General features: G+C 32.6%; 1 protein-coding gene across 3 annotated transcripts in view; it reads left to right on the top strand.

Moving 5' to 3' along the window:
- LOC135127320 (carbonic anhydrase-related protein 10) overlaps positions 1-12,086 on the top strand; it is a 328,805-nt gene extending 316,719 nt beyond the window's left edge. For all 3 annotated transcript variants that reach the window (XM_064053776.1, XM_064053769.1, XM_064053764.1), the window contains one exon: positions 11,601-12,086. In XM_064053776.1, the coding sequence (XP_063909846.1) occupies positions 11,601-11,669 (69 nt within the window). In that variant the 3' untranslated portion in view covers positions 11,670-12,086. The remainder of the gene's footprint in view (positions 1-11,600) is intronic.
- Positions 12,087-16,004: the final 3,918 nt, after the last annotated feature.

Here is a 16,004-nt window from a genome sequence, read left to right as displayed (position 1 = left end):
GAAAAAGAGTGTGAAGTAAATTTTGATAACGTCATAGAGCTTCCAATTGAAACTTTTTCTACTTTTTAACAACTCGATATTCACAAATATTATTCTAACAGATTTGTTACTAAAAACAAAAATATTACAAAAAAATTAATAGGCGTTTATTTATTTTGGTATAAAATATGTCGGGAATATATAAACCGCAAAATGAAACCATATGATTTAATATGTATTTATTATCATTGCTAGCTTTATTATTAATTATGCATTATAATGCGCAATCGATAAATAAATATTTTTAAATTTAGGAAAGAAAATATTCCTGTAGTTGTGGTTTATGAATCCGTCTTGACGCTGTAACCTAAGCATTCATATTTTCACAAAAAAAAAAAAACAAATTGCCGACTAGCTCAGTGAGTGAAATGTTGGGCTAATAACGTCAAAGTCGCTAATTCAATCCCCTCATAAGTCCCTTTTTCCCACATTCTAACCAATATTACCTATATTTCTTTAACCTATAGGGGTTGTGATAAAATAAACACGTCACAAAATAAAGTTGTATAATTTTTGTAAACAAACCCTGAAAAAATAAACAAATCTGTTGTCAAAATCATGTATAATGCATAATTTCGGAGATAATGAGTATAAACTAAAATCTATTGCTGTTCAAAAGTGTACTATATGGAGAAATAACTGAAAGGTGATATTTTCAACAAAAAATATTTTCAAATTAAGGAGTGGATAAAATAATCGAGAGCTCAAGAACACATTTTCGTTATTTTGCTAGTTTTTTTGGTAATGAAAATGTTATTATTTTCAAATCTGATGATCTTCCAAGTAAAAATTTTTCCTTTTTTTTAACATAACAATATTCACAAATATTACTCGAAGAAATATGATACTAGAGTAGAAAAATATGTACAAGAAATTTGACCAAAATATCTCCAAATTTGCAAAATATATTTGTTTTTGTTTAAAATATATCGTAAATATATACAGCTACAAAATAAACCCATATAAATTAATATGTATTTATTCACTGGGTAACAACCAATTTGCTTGAGTTAATTTTTTTGCATGTTTAGTAGTAGGCAATGGAATAAAATGTGACATGACATTTCATTTTTTTATACGGTCAACATTAACGTTATTATTAGAGTTAATATTGTCAAATAACATACCCTATAAGAAAATAAGGGGGGGGGGGGCGGGTAGGGCTAGTACTTGACAAAATAAGACTGACTTTAGTAAATCACGTACCCTCTAAGAAAATAAAGAGCAGGTGGGCGGACCCAATATCTGTCAAAATAATAAGACTGGTTTTGCCAACATTAATAAGGAGTAATTAATAATACAATACACAAACGACAATGTAGGTCAAGTAATCGCTTCTAAAATTGAAAAATTATAAGAAATTATTTTCGTTAAGCATTTTTTGTGAATATCTATAATCCTTGTTAGAGTTTTAACCAATAGTTCTTTGAAAAATATAATCTTGCTTTTCACATGTGTCGGATTCTGTGCTTTTTTCACCTTCATATGGTCTATTAATGGTATTTTCTTATAACCTGACAGTTGATATGTCTTGTACGCGTAGTTATATTAAACTACATCAGTACAACTCAAAAACAGCAAAAACTGTACTCAAGCAACAATTTCTTCAAATTTTGTTACCTAGTGTATTGTTGTTAGCTCTATTATTAATCATGTACCGTCTATCGATAAATGTTACTTAAATTTAAAAAATAACGTATTCCTATAGTTGTGGTTTATGAATCCGTCTGGACAGTTTAACCTCAGCATCTACATTTTCACAAATAATTCAAATTGCCGACTAGCTCAGTAAATGAATACTCGTATTTAATAATACCAAGGTCGCGGGTTCGATCCCCTCATAAACCTGTATTTTTCTTACACTGTGACCACTATTACCTATTTTTGTTTAATACATAGGGTTATTATAAAATAAATAAAATGTCACAAAATGAAATTAATGTAGTGAAGTTAGGACATTGCTTTTCTTAAATAAGTGTAAAAACCTTGTAATTATAAATTAAACCGAGATGTTATCGAAACCATGTCTAAACCATAGTTTCGGAGATAATAAGAATACAAATAAAGTCTATTACGGTACAAAAAAGTACCATACGGAAAAATAACCCGAAAGGTGCCATTCTCAAAAAAGTATTTTCAAATTAAGGAGTGGTTAAAAATAATCCAAAGCATAAAAAACTTGTCGTTATTTTGCCACAGTTACTATTCCATGTTTTTTTGATAATGAAGAAACTTTCAAATGAAATTATTTTCAAACCCGAGGAGCAATTAAAACTTTTTTTTTTTTTGAACATATCGGTATTTATAAATATTATCCTAACACCTATGCTACTAAAGTACAAAAATATTACAAGAAACTTGACTAAAATATCACCAACTATGCGAAATATATTTATTTATATATTATAAATACAGAGTGATATTGAAAGGTACGTACAACAAAACTGACAGTTCTTCGCGAAGTCTAAGAAGTCTGAAAAACGTATTTTGTGTTATCAAAATTATAAGGGGAAAATAACCCTTACCCAACCTTTTTAAACGCTACTGAAGGATAAATAGGTAAAATTAACTTATTTTAGTAAATCCTAGCAACTGTAACAATAAAACTTTTGTCAAGACTAAATGTTGCTATAGAAATGAAAGATGATCTTTTTATCAAAGGCGTACAACGAATTTGGACATAAATTTTAATAATTTTTATCTCTAAAAGGAGAACACTTTTACCTGAACTTTTTTTACTTTTAGCACCCATACTTCAAGACCTATTGCCGATTTTATTTTGTACGTACCTTTCAATAACACGCTTTATACGCAACTAAAAAATAAAACTACGTGATTTAATATATATTGATTGATATTGCTACTATCTTTATTATTAATCTTTATTCTCTATCGATCGATAAATGCTATTTAATCTAGAAAAAACATATTCCTGTACTTGTGGTTTATGGATCCACCTGCATTGTTTAACCTAAGTATTCAGATTTTCATAAAAAAGATCCACATTCTGGTAGAGTCTTTACTTGGAAAAACCTGCGCAGTCAAATTATATCATTTGCCAAAATCAGTCTTATCTTAGCAAATGCTAGCCCCGCCCACCCGCCCTGTATTTTCATGGAAGGTATATCATTTTTCAAAATCAGTCGTATCTTAGAAAATATACTAGCCCCGCCCACCCGTCCTTTATTTTCTTGGAGGATATATCATTTGCTAAAATCAGTCTTATCTTAGCAAATGCTAGCCCCGCCCATCCGCCCTATATTTTCATGGAAGGTATATCATTTTCCAAAATCAGTCGTATCTTAGAACATATACTAGCCCCGCCCACCCGCCCTTTATTTTTTTAGAGAGTATATCATTTTCCAAAATCAGTCTTATCTTAGCAAATACTATCTAACTTGATCCGATCTGACCTGACCTATACTTCAAAGGCGACGAAAGTTTCTGTCTAAAAAATTTACCTTATTTTCGAAAACTATTTTAATCATTCAGTCTGGATGGTTGCGATCTAAAAATGGTTGATTCGCACAATTTTTCTTTTTGGTGTTATTTCCCACAATCGAGCTTACTATAATCACAATTTTTTCAAAAATATAATTACTCTTTACAACAATTATTTTTACGTATAGCATTTTTAAACTAGACTAAATAAAGCAATAATAATTTGGTCTAACAATGTTTATTTCGAAAGTAGAATTTGATGTACAGTATCATACAGGGTAATCGCTAAATCCCCTTGAAATGAGTAGCAATTTATTATCCGAATTCAATTGGCCACCAAAAAACCTTGAAAAACTTAAATTATGATTGACATTAATGACAAGTTGTAGGCCAGTTTGACCCTATTTGACCTCTCCTAGAACCGGCCTAACTTTCTGTCAACACTTTGAGTTTGACCTAGAAACGTCATCACTTGTATCACTAAATTGGCCTAAAACTGGTAACAGGAAATGAGTCCTCAACAATCATCACAACGAGGCGGCAAAGTTCAAAGTCAACTTGATGTACGATCTTTTATAATCACCTAGTATTTTTTCATCAAATAATACACGGATATTTCCGATTTAAAAAGTTTAAATCTTTAAATAAAAGAAAAGAGGGGCAGCAGATTGTACATAAAAAAGAGAAATGTGCGGGATACAATTTATAGGTTAGAATTTATGAATAAACCACTTCCAGCTTTATTCGGTAATTTAGACATTCAAGACTGCGAAATTGTCGGGACAAGTGTTTTTAGACGGAACGCCTGCCTCATAAAAAATTCAAATGATTGCTCTACAGCATCCTACACGTAAAAAACGAATTCAAATTAGAGAAAAAAATATATAACATACATACAGAGTGACTGCGAAATAAGTGCAAATATTTTAACCACGGCATCCCCCACCCTAGTAGAGCCGAAATATAGAAAAAAGAAATTAAAAATCGAATGGGGCAAAACCCCCATGAACCACCCTCGATACGAAGGCACTGAGCCACCTTGTAAACAGAGTTGGAAAAACGTTCGAATAAAAACGACCTAAACACTTTCAGTTTCAATTAAAAGTAAAACCGACTTTTTGCTGCTTATCATTCGTTCATTCATTTACTCATTCATCGTTAAAGGTCAGTGTGAAAGTTTTTTGGTAATTTTGATTCTGACGGATGTTTGGTCCTTGTCACAACGATTTTACGTTGTTTATTGGAACAGAAATAAGAGCAACTTAGAATGCTACTACCTTTTTACAAGAAATGTTGAAAATGTTGTCCTTGACTAGCAATACAGGCGTCAGAGCGTCGCAAGAGGTTTGTTGATAGGTAAAAAAACACCGGAGTAGCGGGTGTCACTTTCACTTGTTGAAGCTCTTCGATAATTTCTGGACACTGTTGATTTCCACAAACGAACTGTTTCATCCAACTGATACACATTTATCGAAAACCGTCTCTTGAAATCGTACTTGTTGACGACTACGTGGAGTTCCATCGGACAAAAAGTGAGTTACACAACGTGAACAATCAGTGGACTCCAAACCGTGCACTTTGTCAACATGGTATGGATGTGGCCGTATTCTTTTAATGTAGAATGCACTACAAGCTGTGAAAATCCAACTTCTTCTTTCTGTCCTATCACGGCCACGATCGTGAGTTTGAGGTTGAAGGTACCATGATCTCGGAGATGCTGTACCACTGATGCACCCATTACCATATCGACACAATCTGCATGGGAAAACTGCACCATAAACCGATTTCACCGACCGCTCGATGCTAACTGGCCCTTTTCGTGTTTTTCACGTTGCGATTAAAAAAGTGCCTGATAAAGTAACTTTTTTGGTTCTTTAACCGACTCGCTCTGTTCCATTCATTGTAGTAATTATGTAGGTCACAAAACAGTCCAGCGGCGCGTACAACAATTTACATTGAATTTCAAATAATTTTTTCTAGACACTGCTACTACTTAGGACCGTGAATTTTACCCAGTGACATAATCATATTGTGAGCTATTCCCCATTTTTTTTTTTGCATGTATTTCGCAGTCACCTTGTATATACGCGAAATTTGTTAAAAAGTATAATCAAATCTACATTTATAAAAATATCTGATCTTAGATCTCCAGGAATATATTTTGTCTCAAAGGTTCTTATTGTCAGAATGTCTTAACAAACGTGTACGTTTTGTGAATTCAGAATTAATATACAGGGTGTTTCGGTTAGATAACTAATTCAAGAATATCTAAATTGACTCTATACACAATTAGTAAATGAGATAAAATAAAAACCTGAAACTAGACATCCAACGGAATGAAACTATTTTTAATTTTTTCTTAGGAATGCATGTGTAACAAAAAAACGCGTCACGGAAATAAAAATGCAGTAGAAATGTTAGTTTTTGCTGTAATGCACCTCAGTTTATTGCACGCTCTTTCAAAGATAAATTATCGTTTCTCATCGCTGTACGTGACTAATAGCTAATTAGTTTGATAAATAAGACTAGCTAGAGACTTAAAACATCTATTATCGTTCGTGTGCTTTTAATATTCGTGCCGATTGGCCATTCCTGCACCGAAGCCTAATTCGTAATTTATGAAAGCTTGTATAATAAATAATGTTCACAAATGACCTTTTTCACGGTTATTAAGTCATGTCATGTTTTCGCTCCACCTCCGTCACTTAACTCCGTATTTTTAATAGTTAACTTCCTGAAAAAATCGCCGAATAGCGATAACTGCAGCCCCAACATTCCGCCTCACGCACGCTCTTTTTCATTGAGTGTTTACCTTTTCCACACCTACCCTCGCAAACAGATTTACTTGTTTTTATTTTGAGAATCGGGTAATTAATGTGTATTGTTAATCACAGCGAGGTATGTGTGTGGAGTTATGGTAATACGCGTTACATAATAGATTGTTTGTTGTGGCAATGTTTATGTTTAGACGTGGCTGTGGAGTGATTTATGGTAATCTTATTGTGGTGGTGGTACGTGTGATTATGACATGATTATTAGGTAGCGAGAATTTTTTAACGCGTAATTGACGCCAGTCTCTAGTAAATAAATCCGAATTTTCAACGGTTAATGTTAGCGAGTTGCAGTTTCGTGCTTATTTATTGTTACGAGCTGACTTTTTGCTTTTCACACTAGCGCTTTTGTCGAGCTTTATATTGAGGGCGAAATTATGAAAATAGGCGCTTTTTGTGAAGGTGGTGGGGGGTAGACAGATGCATGTGGCAATTTATTGTGGGTGTATTAATAAATGAAGCGTTTAGGATGTGTGGTGGTCGGGCTTTGTCTCGTTTTGATTTGTTAATAAATGAGGGCAATAAAGGGAAAATTGGCGTGTTGTGTATAATTAGTATTTCTGTCGGCATGGATTGTTATTAATTTTGATCACAAAGCCATAATTATTCTCGTAGATTTAAATTTTGACGTTACTGTTGTTTAGTCGCAGGTTTTAGTTAAAGGACGAGGAATATTAAAAGTTACATCGATTGTATAAATTTTTTAAACTTTTCAGTTAATTTAAATACCCAGTTTCTGTGAAAGCAATCGATAAGTAACTATTATGCGATTGTTGTCGCTGCTAGATTACTAGGTCAAATCAGAGCAGGTCAAGTAGTCCATTAATATATATTTGTACATATATACCTTATTTTTGATCCTATAATTTCTTCCGTATAACCCGTTATAATTTTAACTTAATAGGGTCAACTGATTGACGAAAATAACAAGTTTTAAATAGGTTCCCAAGCGTAAATTAAGGAAGTATTTTCGGGTTTTCTCAACGTTTCATAACCCCTAGAATATGAAAAAATAAGTCTCCCGTTTCCGTCTGTGGTCTGTCTGTATTTGCAATAACATACTCCTGTATTTATGGTTTATGAATCCGCCTTGAGTATTTACCCTAGGCATCCTAACGTTTTATGGTAATATAAGAGGAAAATATTCAGGCACTTATCATGGCCTGTTTATTACAGCGCCTGCTAATAACACGGTGATCGCGGGTTCGATCTCCTCACAAACTACTTTTTTTCTTACATTGTAACTGGTATTATTATTTTATTTACTTACAAATTTCGCAAAATCAAATTTTATGATTTTCTGAAGAAACTGGATTTGTTAGATTGACTTTGGGGGCAAGGGAAGTTCTGTCTAAATAACCTAGGACCAAATTTTTTGCATGTGCTACATTTGTTGATTCAAAATTGTATGTTGCTGTTACTGTTTTTTTCATATTTTAATTGGTATATTATATTCTTTTCTAATTTTATTTCTGTATTTTTATCTTTATTGTTCCATATTTTTTAGACAGTATATAGTTTTCTGCACTTTTCCAGAATTGTAGATCTTAATTCCAGACATAAAAGTAAAACAAATTTCTAGATTAGTTGGTTTTACTATGTACTTATTTTGGTCTTGATTTTATTATCTTTGTCGAAAAAAATATGACTTATGCTGGATTTGAACTGTTTAAATATATCAAGAATTTTGATATATTCCTAGTTTCAAATGTTATTCATTTGTTTTTTATTCTAAAATTTAATCCTTAGATAAAGTTCCACGCTTGCAAAGTACACCAAATTAATGTTTGTGATTTTTTTTGTCAGGTTGGCAAAATATTGAAAATTTTATGATGGCGCACCTGACTGTGAAATTAACTTTTATGGCACCAAGTATGCCATCTTCTCAGCACGTTTGTTAGGCGCGCTCATGTCAGAATTGACAACTGTGACCTGACAAACTAGCATTGCTGCCAATAATTCACTTCAATAATTAATAGTCATCCGGTGTTACGAGTACATAATTGTTAGATAATTAGACAAATTAATTAGCATTTTCTTAAGAAGATATAATTAATTTTTTGATGGTAACATATACAGGGTGAGTGCGCTTTATAAACATAGTTTATTTTTGAAAATCTCATGCGACGTTGCCACGTTATTCCAATTTTTTTATTTTTTTAGCATGCAAGGGTTATTTTCATATGTGTTGCAATATTTTATTAAGAGTTAAACAGAATTGCGCGTTTTATTATGGTAAACTTTAAATAAAATACTAAACTTTACAATTTTCAAATATGTATATTTTAGTTCTCTCAAATAGAACACCCTGTGTTTTATCACTGGATCTTGCTCTATCTTTTCTCCTCTTTTTACTTCCCGAACGTAAGCTAACGAAGTATATTACACGAGTCCATCGGCCGAATTGCTACTTTCATGTTTTCTCAACGTGTCATGACCTCTACAGTACGAAAAAAGTGGTTTGCCATTTCCGTCTATATGTCTGTCTATCTGTCAGTCTGTCTGTCTGTCTGTCTGTCTGTCTGTCTGTCTGTCTGTCTGTCTGTCTGTCTGTTTGTCTATGTGTCTGTATCCATTTTTATTAGACAAGTAATCTCCGAAACTGCGGGACCGATTGTTGTCATATTTTGTATGTACATTAGGAATATCATGTAGATAGTTAAATACTCACTAAAATAAGATACTCCTGCACTTAGGGTGTATGAATCCGTGTAGAATTTTCACCCTAGAAATCCAGAATTTTTGGAAAAAATTCAAAACTGAATAACAATATTTTACATTAACTTTGAAACTGCAAAACCGATTGCGCTGAAATCTTGTAAATATTTTAAAGTTATCGCAGTCATGGTAAATCGTTAAGCAAAATTTATTCGTTTATCCTCTTCCAAAGAATTAATGACGTCATCTAAAAATGTTACCAAATAAATCCTGTCCAAATTCTGCAAAATATGATGAGACTATACTTGTGATTTATCATTGCATTAAAAGTTTTTAAATTTCTTATACAGGGTGACTCATAAAAATTAATGAATGAATCAGTTTATTTTATTGCTTAAATCGGGAACGGCTCACTCCGTTTTCCCGAAAATCTGGAATACAATACTGTTATGATTACTATTACAGTGCAGCTGTCCAAAGTGATATTGCTGTCTTTGCAAAATGATGATGTCATCACAAAATTCTGTTAAGAGAAAACTCATTTGGAACATACACTCAGCACGCTTCTTTACATTTACTTTATATTTTAATTTATAAAAGTTCTCATAAAAAATTCGCTTAATCAAATTTTATAATATTTCGAAAAAGTTGGATTTGTACTATTGTATGTCAGAGGGGAGGGAAGTTCTGTCGAAATAATCTTAGACAATTTTTTTCACTTTGCGGTGTGTCCCTTAAAAATGTAAAAAATCTCAATAACTATCAACTTTCAATATAGAAAATTGATAAAAAATAAAGAAAACACAAAACACAATAAGATGCAGTAATAAAATACAGGGTCTTCTATTTGAAAAAACTCAAAAATTTATAATTTAATTGTTTTAATAAACATCGTGTATGTTAAAATCCAATTTTTTATACCAGACCACAATAAAGCTTTTTATTTCTCCACAAATATTGTGAATTAGATTTTAAAAATAACCATAATGCAATATTCTTTTAACATTTGGATTACAAAAAATTTGGAATAATTTGGCAACGTCGCATCGGAATTTCGAAAATATACTAGGGTTATAAAGCCTAAGAAAAAGTCAATCAGAATATATAAAAATATAGAGAGTATTCTGTTCGAAAAAAATAAGTTGTATGATACGTTTTAAAAACAGAACACTCTGTATAGTTAAAACTAGTTTTAGTATATGGCCCTCCACTGAACATTAGTCTTAGACTTTTTTCTGTTTCTAATTCTTAAGGAGATATGGAAAAGCGCGCGCGTTTAGTGACTCACCCTGTACATCAGTTTTAACATGCACAATGTGACACTAAAATAAAGTAATCGTATTTTCAGAATTTCTAAAAAAAGATTAGTTCACTTTTTTGATAATTTATTAAACAATAGTTCATATAGTGACACTGAAAAAAAATTAAAACAGTTTTTACAGATGATGAATACACACAATTTAATTTGACTATCTATAAAAGAATCTTAAAATATATTTCAAATTTAAAAATTTTCGATTTCATTGTGTCCAGATTTTTTTTTATTTTTTTTTGTTCAATAAAATGCCATCAAACGGCAAATAGAAAAAAATTGCTCAATTTTCGCGAAATGACATTGTACATTACTACGAGAAACTTAAAAAAATTAATTGTGGTACGTCTTCTCATCCGAACACTCTTCATTTATCTAACTAGGTAGTAAGGCTACGGATTGGTTTCCCCACACAATTTTTAAAGTAATCACATCCTCTGAACAATAATCTCATCCCCTATTTGACAGAGGTGGTCCCAATCTGTCAATTGTCATATATATCCGCGTGGAGTTTTCTGGCATACCTCGCAAAAATTCAGGCAAATATACTAACTCCTTCATAGGTGTTATACAGATTTCTTAGCAAATGTGCTATCTAGTTCATCGTTCTCGAGGGACTGATTCATCAGACGATACACTGCTCAGTTAAAGAAAAAATGTTCCGATGAGAAGACGTACCACAAGCCTTCAAATATTGTTGCAAATTTACCTTAAACTTAATGAGATCTACCTATAGTACCTAGTTAGATAAAAAAAAAAGGGTATTCGGATGAGAAAGATTGTCGAACGCTATAAAATCGTTCCACCTGTTAAATTACTATTTAGTTTGCACATAAATAACGAAATGTCTATAAAAACACACATATTGTTAATAACAATCCCTACATCTGCAAATAAATAAAAGCGAGTTTTACAATATTATTAAATCACGTAATCAAGCTGTATGTTTTATTTTGTCAGATAATCGGCTAAAATAATTTTAATGTTTAAAAGGAAAATTATTTTTTTCTGGCGTACCAACGAAATTGAATTGAATTGAAGCAACGAAAAACATTTACTTGAGATTTTTCTAAACAGATTTGAATAATTTAAACGAAAGTAATTTAAAAATTTATAAAAACCTTTAATATTCAAATACAAATCTCGTAGAATGTTGTACATTGAAACAATAGATACTAAGACGTTTTTGTTTTTCTTTTTGCAATGTAATTATTCGGTTGCATTTATTTTATCCATCTATTTTATCAACTAGTTGTAAAAATTATTATAAAAATGAAAATGTTGTTTTATCACAGTCTTACGCTTGACATTTTTTGCAGACGGGAAAGCAGTGCCCCAGTATGTACAAAGACGTCTACTACAAGGCCAACAGTTGGAAGCAACACTGAGTGTCCTCATATCGCAAAACTAGTGAACAATCCATATCACTGCAATATCAAGAAGACTCTAGTGACGTGACCAAAACTGTTCTAGTGCTAAATGAATCGACAAAAAATAAAACATATCATGTCTTGCAAAAAGATGTAATAATAAAATGACTGAATTATGTGTTAAGCTAACGTGATAATGCTTAAACCTAGCTTAGCTGATAGATGAAATTAATAGACTGTTTCATTTTCCGTTTCCGTTCTGTCAAAACAGTTTCATGTCGGTTTCGTTGGCCTAAATGCACATCATTTAATACAAAAAAAGTGTTATGTAAAATATGGTATTTTAGTAAGTACTCTTGTAAAGTTAGCTTAGTAACGAAATTGTTTGTAATAACATTATTTATATATGTTGGAAACTTAATTATTTAAAAAATAAACGCCATAAAAACCTATTACTGTTTACTACCCTTTTTACCCATCAACTCGGAATAACGACCGCATTAATATATGCAACCCAAATAACATCTGTCGTAAACCCCAGGAGTCGAAGCAATAATTATGTAAGTTACTTGGCTGTAAAAGCGCCGCGTTATAAATTCCAATTTAAATTGAATTTAACTTAGGAGAAATTAAGATACTTAATAAAAAAAGTTTCGCTCAATACTCGATTTGATTTAATGGTGCTTTAAAACGAAAATGTAAAGTCTAAGGCAAAATACGACAATGGTTTTGAACGCTCAACAGACTGTAAATGATTTAGGAGCGAAAACGCATTCACTCCGTGAGTTATGAGATATGATGTCACCACCTATATTCTATTCAATGTATTGAATTTTATTTGGAGCCTTCGATCTGTGCATATGACTTCCGCCGGAACTTATTTGTTTCAGAACATCAAAGCTAGTGGAAATGCACACAGCCAGATCTAGCTGCAACTAGATTTAATGGGGAGAATAAAGTTAAAGCGACAAAGTATGCAATATTTACTACAGATAAAATCCATGACATACAGGATTATTCATAAGTAATGAGTCTGCAGCGATTATGAACGCAACCAACTGTACATTAACACGACTGCAGTGATTTTTCAAGATCTATATCTCTGTTATCTTTTTTTTGGAACACAAAACTATGCAATTCATGATACAAGCCTAAGTTACAAGATAGTGCTCCAGCTCACTATACTTTTGACCGTCCAGACCTAATCTAAGTAATGGACCTGTTTCGAAGAACTATTTTTTACGTACTTAGGACTTTTGTTTCTGGCAATTCTGTGTGGAGAACCCCGTTTTACGATGCGTCCGATGGCACGAATTAATTTAGCCCGAAGTAATATTTCTCCCTCCGCCTATTTAAAAAGTAATTCCGCGGCATTAGGCCGTTATTTCCGTTGTAAATGTCGCAGATAAGTGTGAGCAAGAAACTAATTCATAAAGCTGAAGAAACCGTGACCGTAATAAAGTTTTTTATGTGATGGAATAAATCAAAATGGTCATGAAAAAATATGGAGGGGCATTTTCATTACCGCGAAGCCTGTCCACACCTTGCCGAAAGGTAAGAAAGGGATTTTCCCTTTTATTACCAAATAAAAATCTGTGATGTTTCGTTTACATTCTGCGAATTATGGGAAATCAGTTTTTGTGGTCGACAGTAAACGGGTATTTTTATGGGCGAAAACTCAGCGACATTACGTGTCACGTAATTCATCAAACTTTTTGATCCGGGCCCTATTAGTAGCAACAAATTTTCCGACGCACGCATTTATACTTCGTCCAATCCTTGGAGTTAATCCGAAATCTATGCCTCGAGCATTCTGATACGTTATCAAAGATCGGATTTCCATTATTCGGCCTTTTGAGTATCAGATTAAAGGAGAAGTACTTTTAAATGTCGGTGGAGTTAAAACGCTATCTTTAAAGAAAGCCAGTTGGGCCGAAAAGTATTTTTCTCGCGGAATGGACTCCATCTCGCACCCCATCTCCGATAAAAAGGAATGTAAATAAACAAACTTTTTCTTCGCTCATCAAGCGAAATTAAGAAAGTTAAAGACACTAGCTGGCAAAATCAATCAAGCAAATCTCACGATTCGAGGTGGCTGGCCATTAACTTCAAGTAAATCACTGCCCGAAGCTGAAACTTCCTTTCAAATGAAATTGTTGCTATTAAACGACAAACTAAGTTTTCGAAGAAATCTAGTCGTGTTCATTTTCTGTTAGTCGTAAGTCGTACTGTTTAAATAATAGGATTACAAAAAAATAAATAAAAAATAAAAAGGTGTTAGTTATAAAAAAAATGTAATTTTTAAATACACAGATTTTAAACGAACTAACAAACAATTCAAGGCAAACGTTGAAAAACATCAAGAAAAACAGTCATTTAATTTGTGCATCCACCATTTTTAGCGAAAAAATTGGGTAAAAATGTTATAGTTATTAGTTACCAAATTCTTCGAACAATGGAGAAATTAAGTACTTCTCAAAAAATTCAGAGATGTAGATCTCTACGTCCGAATTCCAAAAGTATAACGTGTTTATGGTCACAGACAAATATTTTCGAAATTATAGGTATGAAATTCAAATTTTTTGAAATTTCTAAAAATTTTGACATTTATTTCCATGGGCAATTCTGGAAAAACAGTTGAAGTTATCGAAGAAATGAGCCCGGAAGTGACTTCTGCGGCCCAAAATCTACAAGAAAATGTATTCAGTTAAATTCCAAAAATGCCCGAAAATCGGTCGAAATTTGCATAAATACATAGTCAAAATTTTCATCTTTAAAAAGTTGTTCAACAATTCTCAAAACATTCATAGAAGTAGAACTCGATGCGCTGAATTTAAAAATATAATGTGTTTGTAATCACGGACAAATTTTTTCGAAATGTTCGATGTGAAATTAGAATTTTTTGAAATTTTTAAAAATTTCGATAATTCAATGGGTGATTCTGAAAAAACAGTTGGAGTTATCGAAGAAATGAGGCCGGAAGTGACTTCTGCGGCCCGAAATCAATAAGAAAATAGGTCTATTTGAATTTCAAAAATAGGTCGAAATTTACAATAGTCGAAATTTTTACTTTTCAAAAAGTTGCCTAGAAATTCTCAAAAAATTCGGGTATGTAAATCTCTACGCGCTGATTCCGAAAATATAGCGTGTTTATGGTCACCGACAAATATGTTCGAAATCTTCGGTGTGAAATTTGAATTTTTTTAAATTTCTAAGCAATATCGATATTTCAATGGACGATTTCGGAAAAACAGTTGAAGTTATTGAAAAAATGAGGTCGAGAGTGACTTTTGCGGCCCGAAATCCACAAGAAAATGCATTTAGTCAAATTTGGAAAATGGACGAAAATGGGTCGAAATTCGCATAAATGGTAAGGCTGCTTTTGGTCAAAGATATACTCTCTAAGAAAACAAAGGACGGGTGGGTGGGGCTAATACTTGTTAAGATAAGACTGATTTTGGAAAATGATATACCTTCCATAAAAAAGGAGGGCGGGGCTAGCACTTGCTAAGATAATACTGATTTGGCCAATGATGTACCTTCCATGAAAATCGAGGGCGGGTGGGTGGGGCTAGTATTTTCTAAGGTAAGACTGAACAATAGTAGTCACTAGAATGAAGATCCTGTAGAAAAAAGCTAAACCCAACAATAGTTATATAGCGGGGCTTCTAGGCCAAGGCAACTGGGGTCAAACAGGCTTAGCAGCCCCATTACTTTTTATTGATCGATCAATGACCTCTAAGATCGGTCATCGCCTTGTGCTCGGTCGACCTGACTCCAGAGAGGGTTCTGCCTCGAGTTCTATCCTGTCTGTCACCTCATACAGGTTAATAGGTCCGGTAGTCGGATTGGCCGACCGGTCTAAGACGTTAGCTTCAAGTTCTGATTCTCGAAAGGGAGAGTGGGTTCGAATCCCACACCTGACAGTTTTTTTTTCAATAAACTATATCAATTGTAAATATTTTTAGCATTGTTTAAGGAACAGAAACATTTTTTATTATTAGATATACGATGCTGAGAGTTTTTTAAGCCAATTTCACAAAGTCTTCCATAGCTTCCAGATTCATAGTTTTGGGACAGTCTTTTCCTAGCGTTTACATGAGATAATTTTCTTTAATTCTTCCTTTCACCCCATGTTCCTTGATGTATTCGATCAAAATTTGTTTAACTGATTTCTGATCCTTGGCCTCGTCATTAAATCTCAATATATGTATGATGATAACGTTGGAGATATCTAGCTTGTTTCTTGATGCTTCCATCCAATTCTTTGAATTGTTTTGTAGGTTTGAAAGTTTCATGTATTCAAGTTCTGTTACAATGAATTCGGGCAAATGAAAACCTTGAACGTCGACT

Source organism: Zophobas morio, unplaced genomic scaffold (genome assembly GCF_036711695.1).
Source record: "Zophobas morio isolate AGI-343-1 ecotype UQ-CSIRO unplaced genomic scaffold, CSIRO_AGI_Zmor_V1 ptg000002l, whole genome shotgun sequence".
In the NCBI taxonomy this organism is placed as follows: domain Eukaryota; kingdom Metazoa; phylum Arthropoda; class Insecta; order Coleoptera; family Tenebrionidae; genus Zophobas; species Zophobas morio.
Note: the sequence above shows the minus strand (reverse complement) of the source record. Positions and strands in the feature narration are given on the sequence as shown.